The following is a 22,988-nucleotide window of genomic DNA, read 5'->3' on the forward strand; positions in this document are numbered from 1 at the left end:
TGGCAGATGAAGTTCAATGCAGAGAAATGTGAAGTGATTCATTTTGGTAGGAAGAATATGGAGAGACAATATAGAATAAGGGTTAAATTCTAAAGGGGGTGCAGGAGCAGAAGGACCTGGGTGTATATGTGCATAAGTCATTGAAGGTGGCAGGACAGGTTGAGAGCGCGGTTAATAAAGCATACAGTATCCTGGGCTTTATTAATAGGGGCATAGAGTACAAGAGCAAGGAAGTTATTTTGAACTTGTATAAGACTCTAGTTCATCCTCAGCTGGAATATTGCGTCCGGTTCTGGGCGCCGCACTTGAGGAATGACATGAGAGGGAGTACAGAAAAGATTCATGAGAATGGTTCCAGGGATGAGGAATTTCAGTTATGAAGATAGATTGGAGAGGTTAGGACTGTTTTCCTTGGAGAAGAGAAACGGAGAGGTGATTTGATAGAGGTATTCAAAATCATGAGGGGTCTGGACACAGTAGATAGAGAGAAACTGTTTCCTCTCATGAAAGAATCAAGAACGAGAGGGCACAGATTAAAAATAGTTGGTAAGAGAAGCAAAAGTGATATAAGGAAAAAAATTTTCATGCAGCAAATGCTCAAGCTCTGGAATGTGCTGCCTGAGAATTAGTGGAGGCAGGTTCAATTGAAGCATTCAAAAGGGAATTAAACAGTTATATGAAAAAGAAGAACGTGCAGGGTTATGAGACAGGAGGGGAAAGGCTTTAACGCTAATAGTGCGTCAGCATATACGGTCTTTGCAAAGAATAGTAGTTAAAAAAAATCAAGTTAAAGGCTCTTTATCTGTATGCACGAAGCATTTGTAAAAAGACAGATGAACCAGCGACTCAAATGGAGATAAATGAGTTTGATATAATCTCTATTTCAGAGCCATGGTTGCAGGGTGACCAAGGTTGGGAAATGAACACTCCAGCGTACACATCATTTTAAAAAGACAGGCAGAATGGAAAAGGAGGAGTACTAGCCCTGATAGAAAAGGATGACATTAGCACCGTGGTAAGAAAGGATCTTGGCTCAGAAGATCAGGAAATAGAATCAGTATGAGTGGAGATTAGGAATAACAAGGGTCAGATGCTGGTGGGAGTAGTTTATAGGCCCCCTAACAGTAGTTATACCATTGGACAGATCATTAAGCAAGAAATAATTGGAGCTCGTAAAACGGAAAAGTAACAATAATCGTGTTTGACTTTAATCTTCATATAGACTGGACAAATCAAATGGGCAAAGGGAGTCTGGAGGAGGAGTTTTTAACAATGTTTTCGTGAGAGCTTCCTAGAATAATACATTGTAAAGCCAACTAGGGACAAAGCTATTTTTGATCTAGTAATATATAATGAAGCAGGGTTAATTAGTATTCTTAGTAAAAGTTCCTCTGGGGAAAAATTATCATAATACAATTGAATACCATATTGAGTTTGAGAACGACACACCCGAGTCCAAAACAATAATCTTAAATTCAAACAATTACATAGGTCTGAGAGGAGAGCTGGTTAAGGTTGATTTGGTAAATAGACTAAAAGGTATGGCAATAAACAGTGAGAAACATTTAAAGAAATTATTCAAAATGTTCAACAAAAATACGTTTCATTAAAGAACACTCAGCTGGAAAGATATAAAATCCTGAGGGGTCTTGACAAGGCGGATGTGGAAAGGATGTTTCCCCTGGTGGGAGAATCTAGAACTAGGGGTCACTGTTTAAAAATAAGGGTTGCCCATTTAAGACAGAGATGAGGCAGTGGAAGGAGAGTCTTTGAATATTTTTAAGGCAGAGGTAGATAGATTCTTGATCAGCAAGGGGGTGAAAGGTTATCGGGGGTCGGTGGAAATGTGGAGTAATCAGTTCAGCCATGAACTTATTGAATGGCAGAGCAGGCTCGAAGGGCCCAGTGGCCTATTCCTGCTCCTAATTCATATGTTCGTAAGATCGATCCTTGGCTTACTGGGAAAGTTCAGGATAGTATTAAAAGAAGAGGCTTATCATGTTGTGAAGAATAGTAATAAGCCTGAGGATTGGGAAGTTTTAGAAACCAACAAAGGGTGACCATAATGTTGATAAAAAAGGAAAAAAAAACAATGAGAGTAAACTAGTCAGAATATAAAAACACATTGTAAGAGCTTTCACCAGAGCTATTATAGCTAAAGTAAAAGTTGGCCCCTTAGAGGCAGAGAGAGGAGAAATCATGGGGAATGAGGAAATAGCAGATAGGTTGAACAAATATTTTTTGTCTATCTTCACAGTAGAAGACACAAATTCCATAACAGAAATAGAGTAATCAAGGAGCGAATAAAAGTGAGGAACTTCAAGTAATTAATATCAGCAGAGAAAAACTATTGGATAAACTTAAGGGACTAAAAGCCACCAAATACCCAGAACCTGATGGCCTACATCCAAGGGATCTAAACGAGGTAGCTGCAGAGATAGTGGAGACACTGGTTATAATTTTCCAAAATTCCCTAGATTCTAGAACGGTCCCAGGGTATTGGAAGGTAGCAAATGACACACTATTCAAGAAAGGAAACAGAGAAAAAAAATGGGGAACTGCAGCCCAGTTTAGCCTATCAGCGGTCAGGAAAATGCTGGAATCTATTAAGGAAGTTTTAACAAAGCACTTAGAAAATCATAGTATGATCAGAGTCAGCTGTGTTACGAAATGGAAATCATGTTTGACAAATCTATTAGAGTTTTTGAGGATGTAACTAGGTAAAGGGGAGCCAGTAAAAGTAATTTACTTGGATTTCCAAAAGGCATTCGATAAGGTGCCACACAAAAGGTTAATGTGTAAGATAAGGGCTCATGGAGTTAGGAGTAATATATTGGCATGAATGGAGATTGGTTAATGGCCAGGAGGCAGAGAGTGGGATAAATGGGGCATTTTCAAGTTGGCAGACAGTAACTAGTGGAGTGCCTCAAGGATCAGTGCTGGGGCCTCAGCTATTTATAATCTATATTAATGACTTGAACGAAGAGACAGAGAGTAATATAAAACTTTTAGATGTTGATGTTCAGAGAGACTTGAGGTTGATTATTTAGTACTAGAAAAGGAGAGATGAGAGTTGTGAACGATTGGAATTCTCTACCCCAGAGGTTTGTAGATCTTCCATTGTTGAGCATATTCAAGGTTGGGATAGATAGTTTTTAATCTCTCAGAATCAAGGGATATGGGTAGCGATCAAGAAAGTGCAGTTGAGGCAGAAGATCAGCCATAATTGTATTGAATAGTGGAGCAGGCTCAAGGGACCCAGTGGTCTTCTCCTGCTATTACTTATTTTATGTAACAGGAGGAGGCCATTCAGTTTTGTATACAAGGAAGTCAAAGCGTATCAGGGGTAGGTGGGAAAGTGGAGTCGAGGCCACAATCAGGTTAGCCATGATCTTATTAAATGGCGGAGCAGCTTGAAGGTGCCAAATAGCCTACTCCTGCTCCTAATTCGTATGTTCGTCCCTTGAGCCTGTTCCTCCATTCTATTGGATCATAGTTGATCTGTATCTTAACTCCAACTACCTGCCTTGGTTCTGTATCTTTCAACTTACTCTTACCCAACATAAACCTAACAATATCAGTTTTGAAACCCTTCTTCAGAACTGGCAAATATTAGAAATGTGAAAGGTTTTAAGCAAGTAAAGTGGGGGTGGGGCAAGTGATAACAAAAGAGGTGTAGATAGGACAAGGTCACAGAATAACTGACCAGAAGGTCATGGAGCAAAGGCAAACAATATGTTAATGGTGTGTTGAAAGACAAAGCATTCCTACAGATAGGGTGTTAATGGACTAAAAATTGAACAGCTGCAAGTACAGACATGAAAATAAACAGTGGGTAAGCAAACTGAACAAACTAAGATGAAATAAAACAAAAAAAATGTTAAAAAGAATAACTAAAAATAAAAGTAAAATGGGGGGTCCGTCATGCTCTGAAATTATTGAACTCAATGTTCAGTCCGGCAGGCTGTAGTGTGCCTAATCAGTAACATTGAGTTCAATAATTTCAGAGCATGACGGGCCCCCCATTTTACTTTTATTTTTAGTTACTTTTTCTTTTTCATATATTTTCTATTTTTTTGTGTGTTTATTTTACTTTATTTCATCTTAGTTTGTTCAGTTTGCTTACCCACTTTTTTTTTTCATGTCTGTACTTGCGGCTGTTCAGTTTTCAGTCCGTTCACACCCTCTCTGTACTAATACTTTGTCTTTCAACACACCATTAACATATTGTTTGCCTTTGCTCCATGACCTTCTGGTCGGTTAGTCTCTGTGACCTTGTCCTATCAATACCTTCTCCTTTGTTATCTCTTGCCCCACCCCCACTTTACTTGCTTAAAATCTTGCACATTTCTAATATTTGCCAGTTCTGAAGAAGGGTCACTGACCTGAAACGTTAACTCTGCTTCTCTCTCCACAGATGCTGCCAGACCTGTTGAGTATTTCCAGAATTTCTTGTTTTTTTTTCAGGTTTCCAGCATCTGCAGTATTTTGCTTTCATACAAGGAAATAAAGCCTGGCTACCTGACCTGAACCCAACGAGACCCGACTATATGTCGAGTTCGGGTCAGGTCTATATTTCGAGTCCAGCATTCGGGCTTGGGCCGGGTCAGACACTGCTTCCGGGAAGTCACAGGATCAGGCATACCCATGATTTCCCAAAACTCCATCTGCAGGAATAGCCTGCTGCTGGAACAAATGAACGATATTCGTGTCAGGTCAGGCACAAAAAAAAAAATTAAAGGACTCTGGCCTGGGTCGGGCCCAGGTTGGGTTTTAATTTTATACCCGAGCCAGGCTTTACAAGGAAATACAAACCTACTCTATGCAATCACTCTTCACAATTTAGATAGATATATTTCTTAATGCCAAAGGGATGAAGGAATATGGGGAGAAAGCGGGAACAGGGTACTGAATTAGACGATCAGCCATGGTCTTTTGTGAATGGCAGAGCAGGCCCGAAGGGCCGAATGGCCTACTCCTGCTCCTATTTTCTTTGTTTCTAATTTATCCCTGGGATCATTCTGGTGAATCTGAATTGCTTCACCTAAAAGGTCAATATAACCTTCCTGATACAAAAACAAAATACTGTGGATGCTGGAAATTTTAAATTATAACAGTTCCGACGAAAATTCATCAACCAGAAATGTTAACTGTTTCTCGCTCCACAGATGCTGCCTGATCTGCTGAGGAGTTCCAGCATCTTAAAAGCATAAGAAAACAAGAAATGGGAGCAACAGTAAGCCATTCAGCCCCTTTTGCCTGCTCCACCATTCAATAAGATCATGGCTGATCTGACTGTGACCTTAACTCCTGCCTGGCCCCTTGTTTTTATATCCTTCCTGAGGTATGCTGCCTAGAACTCCAAATGGTGTCTAACGAGACTTCTGTACAACTGTAACATAACTTCCACTCCTTGGTGTTCCATCCATCCCATTGAGACACAGGTTAAAATTCCTTTGGCCTTTCAATTTTTTTTTTTGCAGCTGTTGACGAGCTTTTCATGATTTCGGTACACAGACCCCTAAATCTTTCCAATATAAAATAAAAACAGAAAGTGCTAGAAATACTCAGCAGGCTTGGCAGCATCTGTGGAGAGCGAAGCAGAGTTAACATTTCAGATCTGTGACCTTTAATCGGAAGTGGCAAAGGTTAGAAATAGAATAGGTTTTAAGCAAGGAAAGCGGGGTGGGGGGAGAAAAAAAGAGAACAAAAGGGAAGGTGTATGATAGGACAGAGGGCCAGAAAGATTAACTGACAAGGAGGTCAAGGGCAAAGGCAAAGAGAGTGAGCTAATGGTGTGGTGAAAGACAAAGCATTAGTGTAGAGAGAGTATCAATGACAGAGTAATGAACAGCCCTGGTCAAAAGCACAAACATGAAAAATCCAGTTTAAGGCAGGAACATGGTTAAAAAAAAAAAATTGACAAAACAAAATTAAAAAAAGAGGCCAAACATGCTCTGAAATTATTGAACTCAATGTTCAGTCCGGCAGACTGTAGCGTGCTTAAATTGGAAAATGAAGTGCTGTTCCTCAAGCTTGCGTTGATGTTCACTGGAACACTGCAGCAGGCCAAGGATCGACACGTGGGCATGACAGCAAGAAGGGTGTGTTGAAATGGCAAGCAACTGGAAGCTCGGGGTCTTGCTTGCGGACTGAGCAGAGGTGTTCCACAAAGCGGTCACCAGTCTGCGTTTGGACTCCCCAATGTAGAGGAGACCACATTGTGAGCAATGAATACAGTAAACTGAATTGAAGGAAGCACAAGTAAATCCCTACTTTACCTGAAAGGAGTATTTGGGGCCTTGGCTGGTGAGGAGAGAGGAGGTAAAAGGGGCAGGTATTACACCTCCTGCAATTGCATGGGAAGGTGCTGTGGGAAGGGGGACAAGGTGTCGGGGGTAATGGAGAAGTGGACCAGGGTGTCGTGGAGAGAACGATCACTTCAGAATGCTGACAGGGGAGGGGAAGATGCATTTGGTGATGGCATCAGGCTGGAGGAGGCAGAAAATGATCCTTTGGCTGTGTAGGCTGGTGGGGTGGAAAGTAAGGACTTGGGGAACCCTGCCGCAGTTCTGGGAGGGAGGGGGGGCGTAGGGGTGAGGGCAGAAGTGAGGAAAATGGGTCGGACACAGTTGAGGGACCTGTCAACCACAGTGAGGGGGAACCCTCGGTTGAGGGAAAAGGAAGACATATCAGAAGCGCTGTTGTGGAAGGTTGCGTCATCAGAATGGATGTGTCGGAGACGAAGAAACTGGGAAAATGGAATGGAATCCTTACAGGAAGCGGGGTGTGAGGAAGTGACCACCGCAAAGTTCTGTCTTCACATTAAGGATACCCTCCATCATGTTGTGTGGCACTACCACTGTTATATGGGATAGATTTCGAACAGATCTAGCAACTCAAAACTGGGCATACATGAGGTGCTGTGGGCCATCAGCAACAGAAGAATTGTATTCAACCACAATCTATAACCTCACGGCCCAGCATATCCCCCACTCTACCATTACCATAAAGCTGGGGGACCAACCCTGGTTCAATGAAGAATGCAGGAGGGCATGCCAGGAGCAGCACCAGGCATATCTCAAAATGAGGTGTCAACCTGGTGAAGCTACAACACAGGACTACATGCATGCGGTGAACAGTGGAAGCAGCATGCGATAGACAGGGCTAAGTGATCCCATAACCAATGGATCAGATCTATGCTCTGCAGTCCTGCATGGTGGTGGACAATGAAACAACTGACAGGAGGCTCCACAAATATCCCTACCCTCAACAATGGGGGAGCCCAGCACATCAGTGCAAAAGAAAAGGCTGAAGCATTTGCATCTATCTTCATCCAGAAGTGCCAAGAGGATGATCCATCTCAACTTCCTCCGGAGGTCCCCAGCATCACAGATGCCAGACTTCAGCAAATCCGATCCACTCCATGTGATATCAACGAACAGCTGAAGGCCAATTACCGCCCTATCAGTCTATTCTCGATCATCAGCAAGTGATGGAAGGGGTCATCAACAGCGCTATCAAGAGGCATTTGCTAAGCAATAATCTGCTCACTGATGCTCATTTTGGGTTTCACTCAGCTCCTGACCTCATTACAGCCTTGGTCCAAACATGACAAAAGAGCAGAACTCCATAGGTAAGGGGAGCCCTAGCAAAACTGGAGTCAATGGGAATAAGGGGGAAAACTCTCTGCTGGCTGGAGTCATACCTAGCACAAAGGAAGATGGTTGTGGTTGTTGGAAGTCAATCATCTCAGCTCCAGAACATCACTGCAGGAGTTCCTCAGGATACTGTCCTAGGCCCAACCATCTTCAGCGGTTCACCAATGACCTTCCCTCCCTCATAAGGTCAGAAGTGGGGATGTTCGCTGATGATTGCACAATGTTCAGCACCATTCGCAACTCCTCAGATACTGAAGCAGTCCGTGTCCAGATGCAGCAAGACCTGGACAATATCCAGGCTTGGGCTGATAAGTTGCAAGTAACATTCGCACCACTCAAGTGCCAAGCAATGACCATCTCAAACAAGAGCGAATCTAACCATCTCCGCATGATGTTCAATGGCATTACCATCACCGAATCCCCCACTTTTAACATCTTGGGGGTCACCATTGACCAGAAAGTGACTGGACCAGCCATATAAATACTGTGGCTACAACAGCAGGTCAGAGGCTGGGAATTCTGAGGCGAGTAACTCACCTCTGGACTCTCCAAAGCTTGTCCACCATCTACAAGGCACAAGTCAGGAGTGCGATGGAATACTCTCCACTTGCTTGGATGGGTGCAACTCCAACAACACTCAAGAAACTCGACACCAACCAGGATAAAACACCCTGCTTGATTGGCACCCCAACCACCACCTTCAACATTCACTCCCTTCACCACCAACACACAGTGGCAGCAGTGTGTACCATCTACAAGATGCACTGCAGCAACGCACTAAAGCTCCTTCTGAGCACTTGGCGCATCATAACATTCAAGGTTATGGGCCAAGTGCTGGCAAATGGGATTAGGTAGACAGGTCAGGTGTCTTTAATGCATTGGTGCCGAAGGGCCTTTTCTGCACTGTATTATTCTACGATTCTGTGACAGCACCTTCCAAACCCACGACTTCTACCACCTAGAAGGACAAAGGCAGCAGATGCATGGGAACATAACCACCTGCAAGTTCCTCTCCAAGCCACATTTCATCCTGACCTGCAACTATATCAACATTCCTTCACTGTTGCTGGGTCAAAATCCTGGAACTCCCTTCCTAACAGAACTACAAGCATACGAATTAGGAGAAGTAGGTCATTCGGTCCCTCGAGCCTGCTCTGCCATTCAATAAGATCATGGCTGATCTGTTTGTATCTTGAATTCCACACTCCCATCTAGCCCCGATAACCTTTGATTCCCTTGCCTAACAAGAATCTATCCACCTCCGCCTTAAAAATATTCAATGACCCCGCCTCCACCTCCTTCTGAGGCAGAGTGTTCCAAAGTTGCACAACCCTCAGAGAAAAAAAACTTCTAATTTCCGTCCTAAAAGTGTGACCCCTAATTTTAAAACAGTGCCCCCTAGTTCTGGACTCACCTACATGAGGAAACATCCTTTCCACATCCACCTGGTCAAGACCGTTTAGGATCTCCCCTCACTCTTCTAAACTCCAGTGAAAATAAGCCCAGTCAGTCCAACCTTTCCTCATAAGACAACCCACTCATTCCAGCAATCAATCTAGTAAACCTCCTCTGAACCGCCTCCAACGCATTCACATCCTTGCTTAAATGAGACCAAAACTGCACACAATATTCGAGATGTGGTCCCACCAATGCCCTGTAGAACTGAAGCATAACATCTTTACTTTTTATTTTCAATTCCTCTCGTCATAAAGGACAGCATTCCATTAGCCTTCTTTATTACTTGCTGTACCTGCATACTAACTTTTTGTGACTCATGCACTAGTACACCTAGATCACTCTGCAACTTGGAATTCTGCAGTTGTTCTCCATTTAAGAAATACTCTGCTTTTTTATTCTTCCTGCCAAAATGAACAACTTCACATTTTCCCACGTTATACTCCATCTGCTAGATTTTTGCCCACTCACTCAACTATCTACAATCAGTCTGCAACCTCCTTATGTCTTCTTCACAATATACTTTCCCATCTATCTGTGTGTCATCTGCAAATTTAGCTACCAAGCCATTGCTCTCTCACCTAATTCATTGATATAAATTGTAAAAAGTTGAGACTCGAACACAGACCCCTGTGGGACTCCACTTGTCACATCCTGCCAATCGCAAAAGGAACCATTTATGCATACTCTGTTTTCTGCCAGCCAATCTTCTATCCATGCTAATATGTTAACCCCTACACCATGAGCTCCTACTCTGCGCAATAACCTTTTATGTGGCACCTTGTCAAATGCCTTCTGGAAATCCAAGTAAAGTACATCAACAGGCTCCCCTTTATCCACAGTGCATGTTACTCCTTCAAAGAACTCCAATAAATTGGTTAAACATGATTTCCCTTTCACAAAACCATGCTGACCATTCCCGATTACCTTGAGTTTTTCTAAGTGCCCAACTATAGCCTCCTTAATGATCGATTCTAACACCTTCCCCATGACAGACGTCAAGCTAATTGGCCTATAGTTACCTGCTTTCTGCCTCCCCTTCTTGAATAGAGGGGTTATATTTGCTACTTTCCAGTCTGATGGAACCTTTCCAGAATCCAGCAAATTTTGAAAAATTAACACCAACGCATCTACTACCTCATTAGCCGCCTCTTGTAAGATGCTAGGATGAAGCCCTTCAGGGCCCGGGGACTTGTCAGTCCGCAGCTCCATCAGTTTGCTCAGTACCGTTTCCCTGGTGATTGCAATTTCACCAAATTCCTCTCTTCCTTCCACCTCCTTATTAACAGCTATTACTGGAATGTTTTTTGTATCCTCGATGGTGAAGACAGAAGCAAAATATTTGTTCATTTCATCTACCATTTCCTTATTATCTACTATTAACTCCCCATTCTCACTCTCTACAGGACCAACACTCACTTTACATACTCTCTTCCTTTTTAAATACTTTTAGAAACTCTTGGTATATGTTTTTACATTTCCAGCTAGCTTCCTCTCGTACTCTAATTTCTTTCTCCTGATTAACTTCTTAGTCATTCTCTGCTGCTCTTGATATTCTGTCCAATCATCTGATCTGCCACTCATCCTTGCACAATTATATGTTTTTCCCTTAAATCGGATGCTTTCCTTAACTTTAGTTTACCATGAATGGTGGGTTCTCCCCTTAGAATTTTTCTTTATAGTAGGAATATACTTCTGAGTATTCTGAAATATCCCCTTAAATGTCTGCCACTGCTTCTCTATTGCTCTATCTCTTAGCCAAGTAACCCAGTACACTTCAGCTAGCTCAGCTTTCATGCCCACATAGTTGCCCTTATTTAAGTTTAAAATACTAGTCTTAGACCCGCTCTTCACTCTTTCAAACTGGATGTAAAATTCAAACATATTGTGGTCGCTAGAACCTAGAGGTGCCTTTACTCTGACATCATTAATTAATCCTGTCACATTACACAATATCAATTCTAATATAATCTGCTCTCTGGCTGGTTCCAGAACGTGCTGCTCTAAAAAACTATCGCAAAAGCATTCTGTGAACTCCTCATGCAGACTACTATTGCCAATCTGATTTTTTCAGTTTATACGTAGATTAAAATCACCCATGATTATTGCTGTCCTTTTATCACAAGCACCCAATATTTCTTCTTATATACTTCGTCCTACATTGTGATTACTGTTAGGGGCCTGTAGACCACTCCCACTAGTGACTACTTTCCCCTCGTATTCCTCATCGCCACCCAAACCAGTTCTACATCCTGATCTCCTGAACTAAGGTCATCTCTAACTATTGCACCAATGCCATCATTGATTAACAATGCTACCCCTCCACCTTTACCTGGCTTCCTATTCTTCTTGAAAGTCATATACCCCTCAATATTCAGGACCGCATCCTTGTCATTCTGCAGCTACGTCTCCGTAATGGCAAGCAGATGATATTTATTTACTTCGATGTGCACCATCAGTTTGTCTACTTCGTTATGAATGCTACGTGCATTCAGATACAGAGCCTTTAATTTTGCCTTTTTGTTATCTTTATAACATCAAGTCTTGACTATTGGTGTGGTCTTAGGTTTTTTCCTCTCTGGCCCTTCTTGCCATTCTCTGATCTTCATTTCCCATATTACTATTCTGCTCTCCTGCCTTGACTCTACCCCTTGATTTGCTATGTCCACCCAAGCTTGATCCCTCACCCCCCTTGTTTAGTTTAAAGCCCTCTCTACTTCTCGAGTTATACGATTTGCTAGAACGCAGGTCCCAGCACAGTTCAGGTACAGACTGTCCCAACGGTACAGCCCCCACTTTCCCCATTACTGGTGCCAGTGCCCGACAAACCGAAACCCACTTCTTCCACACCAGTCTTTGAGCCACATATTCATTTCACTAATCTTCTGTGCTCTCTGCCAATTGGCACATGGCTCAGCTAACAATCCAGAGAATATTACCCTTGAGGTTCTGTTCTTCAATTTGGTGCCTAGCTCCTCATATTGACTAAGCAGAACCTCTTTCCTAGTCCTACCAGTGTCACTGATACCTACATGGACCACGACATCTGGATCCTCCCAATCCAAGTTCCTGTCCAGCCCTCAGCAGAAGTCCCAAACCTTGGCACCAGGTAGGCAACAAGCTTCTGGACTGTCACTCTCGGCTGCACAGAACAGTGTCAATTCCCCTCACTATACTATCCCCTACTACTATTACATTCAAAGAACAGTACAGCACAGGAACAGGCCATTCGGCCCTCCAAGCCTGCGCCGATCTTGATGTCTGTCTGAAATAAAACCATCTGCACTTCCGGGGTCCATATCCCTCTATTCCCAACCTATTCATGTATTTGTCAAGATGCCTCTTAAACGTCGCTATGGTACCTGCTTCCACCACCTCCCCCGGCTGCAAGTTCCAGGCACTATACAATAAATGGAAAAGTGCTGCGGAAAATTGACGTACAGAGAGATTTGGGTGTTCAGGTCCATTGTTCCCTGAAGGTGGCAACGCAGGTCAATAGAGTGGTCAAGAAGGCATACGGCATGCTTTCCTTCATCAGACGGGGTATTGAGTACAGGGGTTGGCAGGTCATGTTACAGTTGTATAAGACTTTGGTTCGGCCACATATGGAATACTGCGTGCATTTCTGGTCGCCACATTACCAAAAGGATGTCGATGCTATGGAGAGGGTGCAGAGGAGGTTCACCAGGATGTTGCCTGGTATGGAGGGCGCTAGCTATGAAGAGAGGTTGAGTAGATTAGGATTATTTTCATTAGAAAGACGGAGGTTGAGGGGGGACCTGATTGAGGTGTACAAAATCATGAGAGGTATAGACAGGGTGGATAGCAAGAAGCTTTTTCCCCAGAGTGGGGGATTCAATTACTAGGGGTCACAAGTTCAAAGTGAGGGGGGAAAAGTTTAGGGGGGGATATGCGTGGAAAGTTCTTTATGCAGAGGGTGGTGGGTGCCTGGAACGCGTTGCCAGCGGAGGTGGTAGACGCGGGCACGATAGCGTCTTTTAAGATGTATCTAGACAGATACATGAATGGGCAGGAAGCAAAGAGATACAGACCCTTAGAAAATAGTCGACAGGTTTAGATAGAGGATCTGGATCGGTGCAGGCTTGGAGGGCCGAAGGGCCTGTTCCTGTGCTGTAATTTTCTTTGTTCTTTTGTTCACTCACCACCCTCTGTGTAAAAAACTTGCCTCGCACATCCCCTCTAAACTTTGCCCCTCTCACCTGAAACCTATGTCCCCGAGTAACTGACTCTTTCACCCTGAGAAAAAGCTTCTGACTGTCCACTCTGTCCATGCCACTCATAACTTTTTAAACCTCTAACATGTCGCGCCTCCACCTCCGTCGTTCCAGTGAAAACACTGGAAACAGCTGCTTACACTTTCTCCAGACGTGTTTGTCCTGGATCGCCTTGGCATCCAAAAACTCCCACATACCACAGCTGCAACATAACACCTGTCCTGCCATTGTTACTTATGCTATTAGTTAATTCACTTTAATTACTTTATTAACTTAGAATAATTTCTATGTATAGTAGAATTTACTGTGTTTATTATATGCTAGTAACACCTACAACTAAAGTTATACTTTCACTGTGGGTGTACCTACATCCCAAAGACTGCAGTAGTTCAAGGAGGCAGCTCAACACCACCTTCTCAAGGGCAATTAGGGATGGTCAATAAATGTTGAACTAGCCAGCAATGCCCAAATTCCAGGAACAAATAAAAAGAAAATATTCTGACAACTTCCATACAACTGATGTTAGACTAATAGTTCTGCAATTTCTGAGTTTCTCTCTCCAACCTTTCAGAAATAACTGGAGTGATATTGGCAATTTTCCAATACAAGGGGATAATTCCTGAAGGGAGTATGTTTTGTAAGATCATGACTAAAGCATTAACAATTTACATAGGAACATATGAATTAGGAGCAGGAGTAGGCCAGTCGGCCCATCGAGCCTGCTCCACCATTTAATAAGTTAATGGCTGAACTGATTACTCCACACTTCCACCTAACCCCAATAACCTTTCACCCCTTATCAAGAATCTACCTAGCTCTGCCTTTAAAATATTCAAAGACTCTGCTTCCACCGCCTTTTGAGGAAGAGAATTCCAAAGACTCACGACCCTCAGAGAAAAACTTTCTCCTCATCTCAGTTTTAAATGGGCGACCCCTGATTTTTAAACAGTGACCCCTAGTTCTAAATTCTCCCACAAGATGAAACATCCTTTCCACATCCACCCTGTTAAGACCCCTCAGGATCTTGTATGTTTCAATCAAGTCGCCTCTTCCTCGTCTAAATTCCTCACGTACTTCTTTTACTAGCAAGCTTTTTCTCATATTCCCACATTGGTGATGATGCCCACTAACTAAACTATCTGGTGATGACTCTAAGATGAATAGAAGTATAGGCTAAATCAGCACACTCAGCGAAGCAGACAGCAAATGTTGGTACAAAGGCAGCACTAAGTGAGTGTTTCCTCCCCTCATGACAGGGCAGCTCTCAGTAAATGTCCCTCTCCCCTTGGTACAGGGACAGCACTGAGTGAGTGTCCCACTGCCTCAGTAAAGTGGCAGCACTGAGCTAGTGCTTCCTCACTGCTCTACTAGTTCAGCATTTACAAATAATGTGCATCCCACTATTACACTATCGCCCCAACATTCTCCTCCTACCCCTGCCCTGCAGCCAATCATCCCTGAATCGCCCTCTGACCCCACAACTATCCCCCCCTTCCCCTGCCCTGCCCGTATGCCCCCAGTGGATATCCAAGTTTGCCAGTCAGTGTACGATTTATTCTAGTCCCGTTCCGTATCCTGGAGTAAGGAATGTCCTTTTAGTGCTCAGAACGGGCATCTCAGAGTAAGTAGATTAAACACAGTGGGATATGAACATCATTAACTGTGGAAGTAAAATTTCAATTCATGTCTATTTTTCAACATGAAGTAGAATACCCTGAATAGAAGAGTAGTTTTGAGCCCTTTGGTCCGGAGTACCTTTACTTTAATATAAATGATGGGCAAACCAACTGAATAACATCCCACTAACACTGATACTCTTGACAGTCGAACAGAATTTTTCACAGACTAATGCTGCGAATTTACTGGCAATCAAACCTTGTCATCAGGACTGATGTCCACATCTTCAACCTCTCCATCGTGAGCTCGGAAGTCAAAACGTTTCTTCATACTTGGGAACTGCAATTGGAAAAATATCCATTATTTCAATTCATATTTCAACATTTCCCCATTAATTCTCCTCCCCAGGGTACGACCATCACCAAAAGGTCTGTCTTTTGTCTCGCTGTCTCAAGGATTTTTTTTTGCAGCGGCGACAGGGGGAGCGAGGTGGCAGCTGGGTAAGTAAGTCCTATATATTTGGGCAGTGGTTGAACCCGAGACACTACACCTGTAGTGTCTCCCACCCGCCCTCCTCCTCTAACCAAAAAAAAAAGGACTCAGTGTGCAGATAAGGTAAGGCTTTTTCTATTTTTTTTTTCGTGTGATTGGCAAAAACTTTTCGTTCCTTTTTCATTTATCTAAGTTAAGACTAACTTAAGCTTAAGATTGAAAATGGCAGGAGATCTCAGACCCGTGTTATGCTCCTCTTGCTCAATGTGGGAGCTCAGGGACACGGCTGATGTCCCTGACTCCTTCACGTGCTGGAAGTGTGTCCAGCTGCAGCTCTTGTTGGACCGCATGATGGCTCTGGAGCTGCGGATGGACTCACTTTGGAGCATCCGCGATGCTGAGGAGGTCGTGGATAGCACGTTTAGCGAATTGGTCACACCGCAGATCAGGATTGCTGAGGGTGAAAGGGAATGGGTGACCAAAAGGCAGAGAAAGAGCAGGAAGGCAGTGCAGGTGTCCCCTGCGATCATCTCCCTCCAAAACAGGTATACCGTTTTGGATACTGTTGAGGGAGATGGCTCACCAGGGGAAGGCAGCAGTAGCCAGGTTCATGGCACCGTGGCTGGCTCTGCTGTTCGGAAGGGCGGGAAAAAGAGTGGAAGGGCAATAGTCATCGGGGATTCGATTGTAAAGGGAGTAGATAGGCGGTTCTGTGGTCGAAAACGAGACTCCCGAATGGTATGTTGCCTCCCAGGTGCACGGGTCAGGGATGTCTCAGATCGGCTGCAGAGCATTCTCAAAGGGGAGGGTGAACAGCCAGTTGTCATTGTGCACATAGGCACCAATGATATAGGTAAAAAACGGGATGAGGTCCTACAAGCAGAATTTAGGGAATTAGGAGCCAAGTTAAAAAGTAGGACCTCAGAGGTAGTAATCTCAGGATTGCTACCAGTGCCACGTGATAGTCAGAGTAGAAATGAAAGAATAGTCAGGATGAATGCGTGGCTTGAGAGATGGTGCAGGAGGGAGGGGTTCAGATTTTTGGGACATTGGGACCGGTTCTGGGGGAGGTGGGACTATTACAAATTGGACGGTCTACACCTGGGCCGGACTGGAACCAATGTCCTTGGGGGTGCTTTTGCTAACGCTGTTGGGGAGGGTTTAAACTAATGTGGCAGGGGGATGGGAACCAAATGACATCAGTGGACAGTAAGGAGGTAGTAACTAAAGCCTGTAAGGAACTAGATAATGAAGTCAGCGTGACTAAAGGGAAGAGTAGACAGGGAGCAGATGATGAACGCAAAGGGACTGGTGGTCTGAGGTGCATTTGTTTTAATGCAAGAAGTGTAGTAGGTAAGGCAGATGAACTTAGGGTTTGGATTAGTACCTGGGAGTATGATGTTATTGCTATTACTGAGGGAAGGGCATGATTGGCAACTAAATATCCCAGGATATCGATGCTTCCGGCGGGATAGAGAGGGAGGTAAAAGGGGTGGAGGAGTTGCATTACTGGTCAAAGAGGATATCACAGCTGTGCTGAAGGAAGGCACTATGGAGGACTCGAGCAGTGAGGCAATATGGGCAGAACTCAGAAATAGGAAGGGTGCGGTAACAATGTTGGGGCTGTACTCCAGGCCTCTCAACAGCAAGCGTGAGATAGAGGTACAAATATGTAAACAGATTATGGAAAGATGTAGGAGCAACAGGGTGGTGGTGATAGGAGATTTTAATTTTCCCAACATTGACTGGGATTCACTTAGTGTTAGAGGTCCAGATGGAGCAGAATTTGTAAGGAGCATCTCCGAGTGTTTTCTAGAGCAGTATGTAAATAGTCCAACTCGGGAAGGGGCCATACTGGACCTGGTGTTGGGGAATGAGCCTGGCCAGGTGGTTGAAGTTTCAGTAGGGGACTACTTTGGGAATAGTGATCACAATTCCGTAAGTTTTAGAATACTCATGGACAAAGACGAGAGTGGCCCCAAAGGAAGAGTGCTAAATTGGGGGAAGGCCAACTATACCAAAATTCGGCAGGAGCTGGGGAATGTAGATTGGGAGCAGCTGTTTGAAGGTAAATCCACATTTGATATGTGGGATGCTTTTAAAGAGAGGTTGATTAGCGTGCAGGAGAGACATGTTCCTGTGAAAATGAGGGACAGAAATGGCAAGATTAGGGAACCATGGATGACAGGTGAAATTGTGAGACTAGCTAAGAGGAAAAAGGAAGCATACATAAGGTCTCGGAGGCTGAAGAAAGACGAAGCTTTGAAAGAATATCGGGAATGTAGGACCAATCTGAAACGAGGAATTAAGAGGGCTAAAAGGGGTCATGAAATATCTTTAGCAAACAGGGTTAAGGAAAATCCCAAAGCCTTTTATTCATATATAAGGAGCAAGAGGGTAACTAGAGAAAGGATTGGCCCACTCAAGGACAAAGGAGGAAAGTTATGCGTGGAGTCAGAGAAAATGGGTGAGATTCTAAACGAGTACTTTGCATCGGTATTCACCGAGGAGAGGGACATGACGGATGTTGAGGTTAGGGACAGATGTTTGATTACTCTAGGTCAAGTCGGCATAAGGAGGGAGGAAGTGTTGGGTATTCTAAAAGGCATTAAGGTGGACAAGTCCCCAGGTCCGGATGGGATCTATCCCAGGTTACTGTGGGAAGCGAGAGAGGAAATAGCTGGGGCCTTAACAGATATCTTTGCAGCATCCTTAAACACGGGTGAGGTCCCGGAGGACTGGAGAATTGCTAATGTTGTCCCCTTGTTTAAGAAGGGTAGCAGGGATAATCCAGGTAATTATAGACCGGTGAGCCTGACGTCAGTGGTAGGGAAGCTGCTGGAGAAGATACTGAGGGATAGGATCTATTCCCATTTGGAAGAAAATGGGCTTATCAGTGATAGGCAACATGGTTTTGTGCAGGGAAGGTCATGTCTTACCAATTTAATAGAATTCTTTGAGGAAGTGACAAAGTTGACTGATGAGGGAAGGGCTGTAGATGTCATATACATGGACTTCAGTAAGGCGTTTGATAAGGTTCCCCATGGCAGGTTGATGGAGAAAGTGAAGTCGCATGGGGTCCAGGGTGTACTAGCTAGATGGATAAAGAACTGGCTGGGCAACAGGAGACAGAAAGTAGCAGTGGAAGGGAGTTTCTCAAAATGGAGACGTGTGACCAGTGGTGTTCCACAGGGATCCGTGCTGGGACCACTGTTGTTTGTGATATACATAAATGATTTGGAAGAAAGTATAGGTGGTCTGATTAGCAAGTTTGCAGACGACACTAAGATTGGTGGAGTAGCAGATAGTGAAGGGGACTGTCAGAGAACACAGCAGAATATAAATAGATTGGAGAGTTGGGCAGAGAAATGGCAGATGGAGTTCAATCAGGGCAAATGCGAGGTGATGCATTTTGGAAGATCCAATTCAAGAGTGAATTATACAGTAAATGGAAAAGTCCTGGGGAAAATTGATGTTCAGAGAGATTTGGGTGTTCAGGTCCACTGTTCCCTGAAGGTGGCAACGCAGGTCAATAGAGTGGTCAAGAAGGCATACGGCATGCTTTCCTTCATCGGACGGGGTATTGAGTACAAGAGTTGGCAGGTCATGTTACAGTTGTATAAGACTTTGGTTCGGCCACATTTGGAATACTGCGTGCAGTTCTGGTCGCCACATTACCAAAAGGATGTAGATGCTTTGGAGAGGGTGCAGAGGAGGTTCACCAGGATGTTACCTGGTATGGAGGGCGCTAGCTATGAAGAGAGGTTGAGCAGATTAGGATTATTTTCATTAGAAAGACGGATGTTGAGGGGGGGACCTGATTGAGGTGTACAAAATCATGAGAGGTATAGACAGGGTGGATAGCAAGAAGCTTTTTCCCCTGAGTGGGGGATTCAATTACTAGGGGTCACGAGTTCAAAGTGAGGGGGGAAAAGTTTAGGGGGGGATATGCGTGGAAAGTTCTTTACGCAGAGGGTGGTGGGTGCCTGGAACGCGTTGCCAGCGGAGGTGGTAGACACAGGCAACATAGCGTCTTTTAAGATGTATCTAGACAGATACATGAATGGGCAGGAAGCAAAGAGATACAGACCCTTAGAAAATAGGTGACATGTTTAGATAGCCGATCTGGATCGGCGCAGGCTTGGAGGGCCAAAGGGCCTGTTCCTGTGCTGTAATTTTCTTTGTTCTTTGTTCTTGACTGCCCAAAAGGGTGTCAGTAAGGATTTTGAACTGGGAGTGGGGGAAAACAGGCAATTAATTCAGTGGGAAAAATGGGAGCTTGGTCCAGGGGAAATCAAAACTCAGATGGATGTTATCCTCATCTAACACCCACACAGTCTCGGATGGGGTCACGAGGTAGAGGCCAAGAGCAGGAAACCTTTTGTGTGTCTAACTCTGGAAACTGAGGCCAATGGAAGCCCTCAACCATTTCCCCAGCTGATATCAGCGATTTTAACACACATCAGCAATGAAACAAAAGCATTTATGATGTGAGTCAGCCACACTGGGTGGCTCCTGGTCTGCAGAACAGTCCCACATTGTTTCTATGAAGCTCATTACAATATATGTCCGGTGACAGCTTACTCACTGGGCAGAAACAGCCCCAGTGTCAAGGACAATGTTCCAACTAACAGATAGCACATCGGTCACAGTTAGGCCTCTTTCCTTTAAGTTTTCAAAGATAGGCACAATGAAACCAGATAAATTTTACTGAGAGTTTGACTTCTTTATACCTCCCAGACCCGAATGAAGCCATCCACACCTCCGGTGATGAGAAGAGAATGCTCCTGGTTGAAGCGGACAGTTTTCTGAAGTGCATCTGTGCTGAAATCAGTTTGGACGACGTGAAGTGACTCCACCACCATTTCTGCTGTCTCATTCCATAAGCACCCACTCGCATCACCAGCCATCTTAGTCCCAGGCTTTCGTTTCCGGGCTTCTGTCTTCTTCACTGCAGAGAGAGATGATGGGAGTGAGCAAGTGAGTGTGACCGGGGGGTGGGGGGGTGAGAGAGAGAGAGAGAGCGTGTGAGGGTGGTGGGGGGCGGAGAAGAGGGCGAGCGAGGGACGGGAACAGAGAGGGCGAGCGAGGGAGGGGAACAGAGAGGGCGAGCGAGGGAGGGGAACAGAGAGGGAGCGAGGGAGGGGAACAGAGAGGGAGCGAGGGAGGGGAACAGAGAGGGAGCGAGGGAGGGGAACAGAGAGGGAGCGAGGGAGGGGAACAGAGAGAGCAAGGGAGTGAGGGGGGGGGGGGCAAGACAGAGCCAGGCAGGGGGTAAAACAAAGAGAGTGAGGATGACACAGAGAGAGGGTAACATAGCAAGAGAGACAGACAGACAGAGTGAGAAATCTCACTCCTGAAAGGTGGACATCTATCTGGAATACTCTGTATCACTACATCAAGTGTGCGGGCAGAGAGTGACTACTTATTAAAACAAAAACTATACTTGGTATGTCACTAAATCAGTTTTCAATAGACTGAGAGAAAGCAAGTCAATAGATTTCCCTTATTTAAAGCTGCTTCACAAATTGCACGCTTTTTTTTTTGCAAGATAAATTTTTAATGTCTTCATCATTTCAAATTTGCTCACCAGCCACTACCCCCCGCCCCCCACCACACCCCGAACCAAGCAAAAATTGTAATGCGGCCCTCCGCCCGAAAAGGTTGGCCAACGCTGGATTAGAGTCTAAGGCTCAAATAAATGTTCTTCCTACAAGTGCAAGGAGTACAAGGAACAAAATGAATTAACTGTAGATGCAAATTCAACTTAGCGGGTGTGACATGGTAGCCATTATGGAGACATGGCTGAAGGGTAGGCAGGGGCGTAGTGGTATTATCACTGGACTAGTAACCCAGACACCCAGGGTATTTCTCTGAGGACATGGGTTCAAATCCCACCACAGCAGAAGGTGGAACTTGAATTCAATTAATAAATCTGGAATTAAAAAGCTAGTCTAAAGATGGCCATGAAACCATTGTCGATTGTTGTTAAAAACCCATCTGGTTTACTAATGTCCTTTAGGGCAGGAAATCTGCTGTCCTTACCTGGTCTGGCCTACATGTGACTCCAGACCCACAGCAATGTGGTTGACTCTTACATGCCCTCTGAAATGGCCTAGCAAGCCACTCAGTTGTACCTAACCGCTACGAAGTCAATAAAAAGGAATGAAACCGGACGGACCACCCGGCATCGACCTCGGCACCAGAAACAACAACGGCAAACCCAGCCCTGTTGACCCTGCAAAGTCCTCCTTACTAACATCTGGGGGCTTGTGCCAAAGTTGGGAGAGCTTTCCGACAGACTAGTCAAGCAACAGCCTGACATAGTCATACTGACGGAATCATATCTTACAATGTCCCAGACACTGCCATCACTATCCCTGGGTACGTCCTGTCCCACCGGCAGGACAGACCCACCAGAGGTGGCGGCCCAGTGGTATACAGTAAGGAGGGAGTTGCCCTGGGAGTCCTCAACATCGACTCTGGACCCAATGAAGTCTCATGGCATCGGGTCAAACATGGGCAAGGTAGCCTCCTACGATTACCACTTACCGCCCTCCCTCAGCTGATGACTCAGTACTCCTCCACGTTGAACACCACTTGGGGGAAGCACTGAGGGTGGCAAGGGCACAAAATGTACTCTGGGTTGGGGACTTCAATGTCCATCACCAAGAGTGGCTCGGTAGCACCACTACTGACTGAAATGGCCGAGTCCTAAAGGACACAGCTGCTAGACTGGGTCTGCGGCAGGCGGTGAGGGAACCAACAAGAGGGAAAATCATACTTGACCTCGTCCTCACCAATCTGCTTGCCGCAGATGCTTCTGTCCATGACTGTATTGGTAGGAGTGTCCACTGCACAGTCCTTGTGGAGACGAGGTCCCGCCTTCACATTGAGGATACCGTCCATCGTGTTGTGTGGCACTACCACCGTGCTAAATGGGATAGATTTCGAACAGATCTAGCAATGCAAAACTGGGCATCCATGAGGCGCTGTGGGCCATCAGCAGCAGCAGATTTGTACTCAACCACAATCTGTAACCTCATGGTCCGGCATATCCTCCATTCTACCATTACCATCAAGCCAGGAGACCAACCCTGGTTCAATGAAGAGTGCAGGAGGGCATGCCAGGAGCAGCACCAGGCATACCTCAAAATGAGGTGTCAACCTGGTGAAGCTACAACACAGGACTATCTGCGTGCCAAATGCGTAAGCAGCATGCGATAGACAGAGCTAAGCGATCCCATAACCAACGGATCAGATCTAAGCTCTGCAGTCCTGCCACATCCAACCGTGAATGGTGGTGGACAATTAAACAACTAACTGGAGGAGGTGGCTCCACAAATATCCCCATCCTCAACGATGGGGGAGTCCAGCACCTTAGTGCGAAAGATAAGGCTGAAGCATTTGCAACAATCTTCAGCCAGAAGTGCCGAGTTGATGATCCATCTTGGCCTCCTCCTGAAGTCACCAGCAGATGCCAGACTTCAGCCAATTCGATTCACTCCGCATGATATCAAGAAACGAC

At 44.9% G+C, this 22,988-nt stretch overlaps 1 protein-coding gene across 1 annotated transcript in view; it reads right to left on the bottom strand.

Moving 5' to 3' along the window:
* The window catches only part of preb (prolactin regulatory element binding), a 111,336-nt gene that overhangs the window by 69,964 nt on the left and 18,384 nt on the right, over positions 1-22,988 (bottom strand). Inside the window, exons 3-4 of the mRNA XM_068027576.1 lie at positions 20,194-20,411; positions 15,227-15,307 (exon numbers count right to left, since the gene is read on the bottom strand). Of these exons, the coding sequence (XP_067883677.1) occupies positions 15,227-15,307; positions 20,194-20,411 (299 nt within the window). The remainder of the gene's footprint in view (positions 1-15,226; positions 15,308-20,193; positions 20,412-22,988) is intronic.

This window comes from Heterodontus francisci, unplaced genomic scaffold (assembly GCF_036365525.1).
Source record: "Heterodontus francisci isolate sHetFra1 unplaced genomic scaffold, sHetFra1.hap1 HAP1_SCAFFOLD_593, whole genome shotgun sequence".
Classification (NCBI taxonomy): domain Eukaryota; kingdom Metazoa; phylum Chordata; class Chondrichthyes; order Heterodontiformes; family Heterodontidae; genus Heterodontus; species Heterodontus francisci.